Source organism: Lactuca sativa, chromosome 2, assembly GCF_002870075.4.
Source record: "Lactuca sativa cultivar Salinas chromosome 2, Lsat_Salinas_v11, whole genome shotgun sequence".
NCBI classification, from domain to species: domain Eukaryota; kingdom Viridiplantae; phylum Streptophyta; class Magnoliopsida; order Asterales; family Asteraceae; genus Lactuca; species Lactuca sativa.
The window spans coordinates 169,019,601-169,024,728 of NC_056624.2; the positions used below are offsets into that span (position 1 = coordinate 169,019,601).

The 5,128-nt window shown below is 34.0% G+C and overlaps 1 protein-coding gene across 1 annotated transcript; it reads left to right on the top strand.

The window, feature by feature from the left end:
* The first annotated feature begins 4,430 nt into the window (after nt 1–4,430).
* On the top strand, nt 4,431–4,895 carry LOC122196627 (secreted RxLR effector protein 161-like). Its single transcript, XM_042899743.1, has one exon. The coding sequence runs from the start codon at nt 4,431–4,433 to the stop codon at nt 4,893–4,895; it is 465 nt and encodes a 154-aa protein (XP_042755677.1).
* Nucleotides 4,896–5,128: the final 233 nt, after the last annotated feature.

Genomic DNA, 5,128 nt, shown 5'->3' on the forward strand with positions numbered 1-5,128 from the left:
TATATTGTTGTTTATATGTGTGAGTGTGTAGTTACTTTCTTCTAACACATAAATATTAAGTATTTTCTATAAAATACGTGCTATGTGTATAATAGAAAGTTGTTTATATGTGTGGGTGTATAGTCCCTTTCATAAACACGGGTATAATACAAGTATTGTTTGAATTTATTAAGTATATGTTTGGGAGAGTGTGTGGTTACTTTCTTCTAACACATAAATATGAAGTATTTGTTATAAAATACGTGCTATGTGTTTATATATTGTTGTTTATTTGAGATTAGTATGGAATGAATATTTTATATAGTTTTTAAATGAGTTAAACTGTATATGTATTCTATATCTACAAATATGTTGGGTAGAACATGGGTAGATGAGATAGTTGGTATGTGATAAAATGATGAGGTATGAAAGATGATTAAGAATGATATTGGTAGATGCACCAATTAAAGAATGTCATAAAACTAACAGATGCGCTTGAGAATAATATCGGTAGATGCACCAAGTAGTGAATGTCGTGATCTTGGCAAATGCGCCAAATAGAGATTGTCATAACAATAGCAGATGTGCTTATAGGATAATCTTAGCAGATGCACTATAGGATAATCTTGGCAGATGCGCTTATAAGATAATGTCGGCAGATGCGCCTAAAAGAGAATGTCATAAACCTGGCAGTCGCGCCTCATAAGTGTATGACGTAATCCTGACAGAGGCGCTTAAAGGATAATGTTGGCAGATGCGCCTTATGTAGCAATAGAAGTTTGTGCTAATTCCTTATGTCAATCCTTAGGAATGAATGAATGACGAGTAGTTGAATTCCTAGGGTAAAATCCTAAGAAAGATAATAGGGATGGGTAATTGAGTTGATTGTTTGATGGTTGAATATAATAATTATATTATTGTGGGTTGAAAACCCTATATGCTCACCAGGCTCCCAAGCCTGACCCACTCAATTTTCTTTGCATTACAGGTAATGACACAAGTGTATAAGTTGGTGGACTTGACGAGAGATTTTGGATTATAGGCCAGTAGTTATGAATAACTGTTGTAAGGTCTATTTTGTTTCGTTTATGCTTTTGGTCTGTATTGAACATAACATCCCGAGATCTTGTTATATAATGAAAATACATTTCTTTAAAGAAATGCTTTGATAATTTTTATCATATTTTGTTTTGGGAACAAATTCCGCAACTGTTTTCTTTAAAATATTACTCTGATTTTATAAAACAAAGCATAAACAAATCGGTCTTTTCTGGCCGTGAAAATGGGGATGTCATAGTTGGTATCAGAGCATTAGGTATTAGAAACATGAACTTAAGAAATTCAATAAGTATTGTGTTTCTGAAAGTTAAGTTGGTTTCTGAATACATGTCAAAGCTAGTGGGAGCATAAGTGTTATGTTTATAATAATCATCATGATAGTGGGAGCATAAGTGTTATGATTGTATGATTATTAAGGAAAGTATTGCAAGTTAGCAATATTAATTATAGAAAACAAGAGTCATACTTTGCAAAGTTGTAAAGGTTGAATAGTTGTTTTGCTATAATTAAGGGAGAGAAAATTATGCTTCATTTCAAATCTAAAGGCTTAGGTTGTGGAATGTTAAAAAATTTAGTCAAGGATCAATAGTGTGTTCTCGAATTTCGATTATGATTACGGCATTCCTCTTCATAGTTCGAATTTTGAGAACGTAGCACATAAAATATTATGGCAGAAGATTGATAAAGTATCAAATCTTTATGTAAGACATTATGCATCGTGTCCCATCCGCTTCGGGTATAGGAACGATTGAAAATGCTATAATATTTGACCATTCTAAAATTTTCCAAATGTCTAGTGCATTTAGAGGGAAAAGGACAAGAATCCGTTTTGACTAAGATAATTAAACAACTATCAAAGGACAATCCAAAGTTCGTCGAGGATTGGTCGCTTGTGGGTAGTTGGAAGTATAGTATTGGATGGACCATATCAACATTATTATGAATAGATAAGATTCTATTAAGAATGAGTTGTCATATATGGAAACGTGTCCATATTGGGAATCAAATATTGAAAATCTATGTTTAGATTAGAAACTTTTATGCAAAAGGATGTTCAAAGGAATGTACTTTGAGTGAGAGACATCATATCTAAGGAATTGTCTTGTAACAATCTCCGATAGAGGACTTTGTAATTTCATTGGCAATAGTCAGTGTGATTATTGTGCTATGACATTATGAAAGGATCATTGCATAAAATGTTAGAATCTAGCATATCCTATAAGTGGCAAGAATTTGATATTCTTTCACTTATGAAAAGAGGATTTGGAGTTGTGAAATGAGTATGATTGGAAATGTGTTCATTTGATCTATTTCATAAAGTAAGAACCATAGGTAAACATTGTGTGCATAAGAGCATGGGAAAAGTGTAATAATTCATTATCCGAAACAACAAATAATGAGTAATCAATATTGTGATAAATAAAAGGTGTTTTGTTTATGCTAAATGGTTTGAGGCCATATGGGATTAGTATTATTCTTGTGTTTCACTTTTCATGTTTTGACTTCCTGAATAATTTAATTGGTTACGAACAGTCAAATTATTCGAATGGGCCACAGTCGTTCATATGTTGGAAGTAGGTATGAATAAAGACTGTCATGAATTGGTGTGTGGATTGTCTAAAGAGTATTAGACATAAGCAAATGTTTGCTGCAACGTTCATGAGTGCTTATGAATAAGATTTGAGCATTGGATTAAACCCATGCTCACTTGGATCACTCCATGAATTGTATCACGAGTAATTGGTGAGACGATAACATCATATATTCTTGAAAATGAGATGTGTGAGTTGTATCTTGCAAATCGGTTGCACATTGATAATATGTAAACGCACCAATAACTTGGTGTTATAAAACATATTGTTGTGTGTGATTCGGTAAGTAAGTGCAAGCGAGCATTGAATCAAAGTTTATCCGTTCCTTTTATCCAAAGTAGGATAAAAGTGATATCTTTGGGCTCCTCGATGATTTAGTGATGACACACGTAAATGCTCGGCCGGGCTAGGGCTAATTTGATTTGTTCAATTAGTCAGTCGTCATAAATAGGAAGTCGAGAAATAGTACAGAGAGAATGATTAGAAATCATGTCTCACGATATCTAGAATGGAGGAATATATGATCCCTTATCTAAAGACACGCGTATCTGATAGGATCAGAGTAGACAGTGACTTTGGAAAGCTATGATTGCAGATCAGGATCTGAAGTCATACACATAATAGTTATTAGACTTATCCAAGTGGGAGACTGTTGGATTAGTGTCTAAGTCCATAACTATTTTGGTATGTACTTGACCCGATGGTGCATGGTCCTTTTAGGTTGCCTTCACCAAAGCAACTTGATAGGATGAATTATGGAGAGAACGGATTAAATATGATTTATTAATATATTATGAGAATAATATATTAAAGGAGAAATCATATTGTTTAATTAATATTAGTCAAGAATTAATAAGAATTAAGTTTGTGACTAAAAGAGATTAATTAAACTTAAGGGACTGGAATTGTAATTATAAGATAATTGCAATTTGGGCCATGGATTGCCTTATATTATAAGGTTGGACGAATTCTATGGGGAAACCCATTAGAAATCGTCCAAGGCCTTTAGGGTAAGGAGTCCATGGGTTGCTTAGGGCTTAAGCATCCAAATTAGGGTTTCCTTGTTAGATAACCCTAATAGCCTCACTATATATAGAGCCCTTATGCCCCAAAAACGTGGACAAGATTCTCTCTAGGGTTTCCACACGTTTTTGGTAGCCTCCTTCTCTTCTGATCTTCATCCTCTTGCTCTTGGTGTTTGTGAACCATTAGAGGAGTGACATTTGTTACTCTAAGCTTTCTAAAGTCAATACAAGAAGGATTTGAGATTGTTATTGCTACATAACAATCAAGGTATCATCTAAACCCTTATTTATATGTTATATTGATTATCATATTCTAGATCTAGGGTTTATAGTTTTGGATGAATTGCATGTACAATAGAGAAACCTAAATCCAAGCATTAGGGTTTGTATGAGCACATAAGATGTTCTTATGACCAAAACCCATCAGCTAAAACAAGCGCCTAAACAACAACATCAAAATTTTGATGAGGTTATTTTGTCTTCTGATTTCAAGACAAACCAATGTGAAAAATGTCTTTATAGTAGATTTGATGATGCTAATTATTTGCTTATATGTAGATGACATGTTGATTTCTGGTACCGACTAAAATGAAGTAGATGAAACAAAGAATTCTTATCATCTAAGTTTTCCATGAAAGATTTAGGAGAGGCTGATGTAAATATTGGAATAAGAATTAAAAGGATGAACAAAGGTTTGGTAATCAATAAAAGTCATTATATTGAGAAAATTTTCAAGTGGTTTAATTTTACCGATTGTTCTCCTTTGAGTACTCCTATGGATCCAAGTGTGAAATTAATGCCAAATAATGGCGTTCCCATTTCACAATTGGAATACTCTAAGGCTATTGGTAGCTTGACGTATGCCATGACAAGTACCAGACCTGATATTGCTTTTGTTGTGGGAAAGCTGAGAAGGTATACTAGTTACCGTAGTACTCAATATTGGCAAGAAGTGAATAGAGTGGTTAGCTATCTCAAAGGAAACATGGGTTATGGTTTGAGTTACTTGGGGAGTCCTTCGTTTTTAGAAGGTCATTCAGATCCAAGTTGGATAACCAACATGGAGGACCATTCCTCAACTTCTAGTTGGGTATTCTTGCTTAGCGTAGGTTCCATTTCTTGGGCTTCCAAGAAGAAATCTTACATTACAAACTCAACAACGGAATATGAGGGTGTTGCGTTAGCAGCTGTTGGTAAAGAAGCAGAGTGGCTAAGGAATTTAGGCTATGAGATTCCTTAGTGGTCTAAACCAACAACACCTATTTCTATTCTTTATGATAGTGCATCTGCTTTGGTTAAGGCATATAGTCAGGTGTATAATGGCAAGTTTAGACACTTAGGTCTTAGACATAGTTTGATTAGAGAAATAATCATGAAGGGTGTGATTTCGGTTGAGTTTGTGAAATCGCAACAAAATTTGGTAGATCACTTGACTAAAGGTCTGACAAGAGACTTAGTGCACAAGTCTATAAT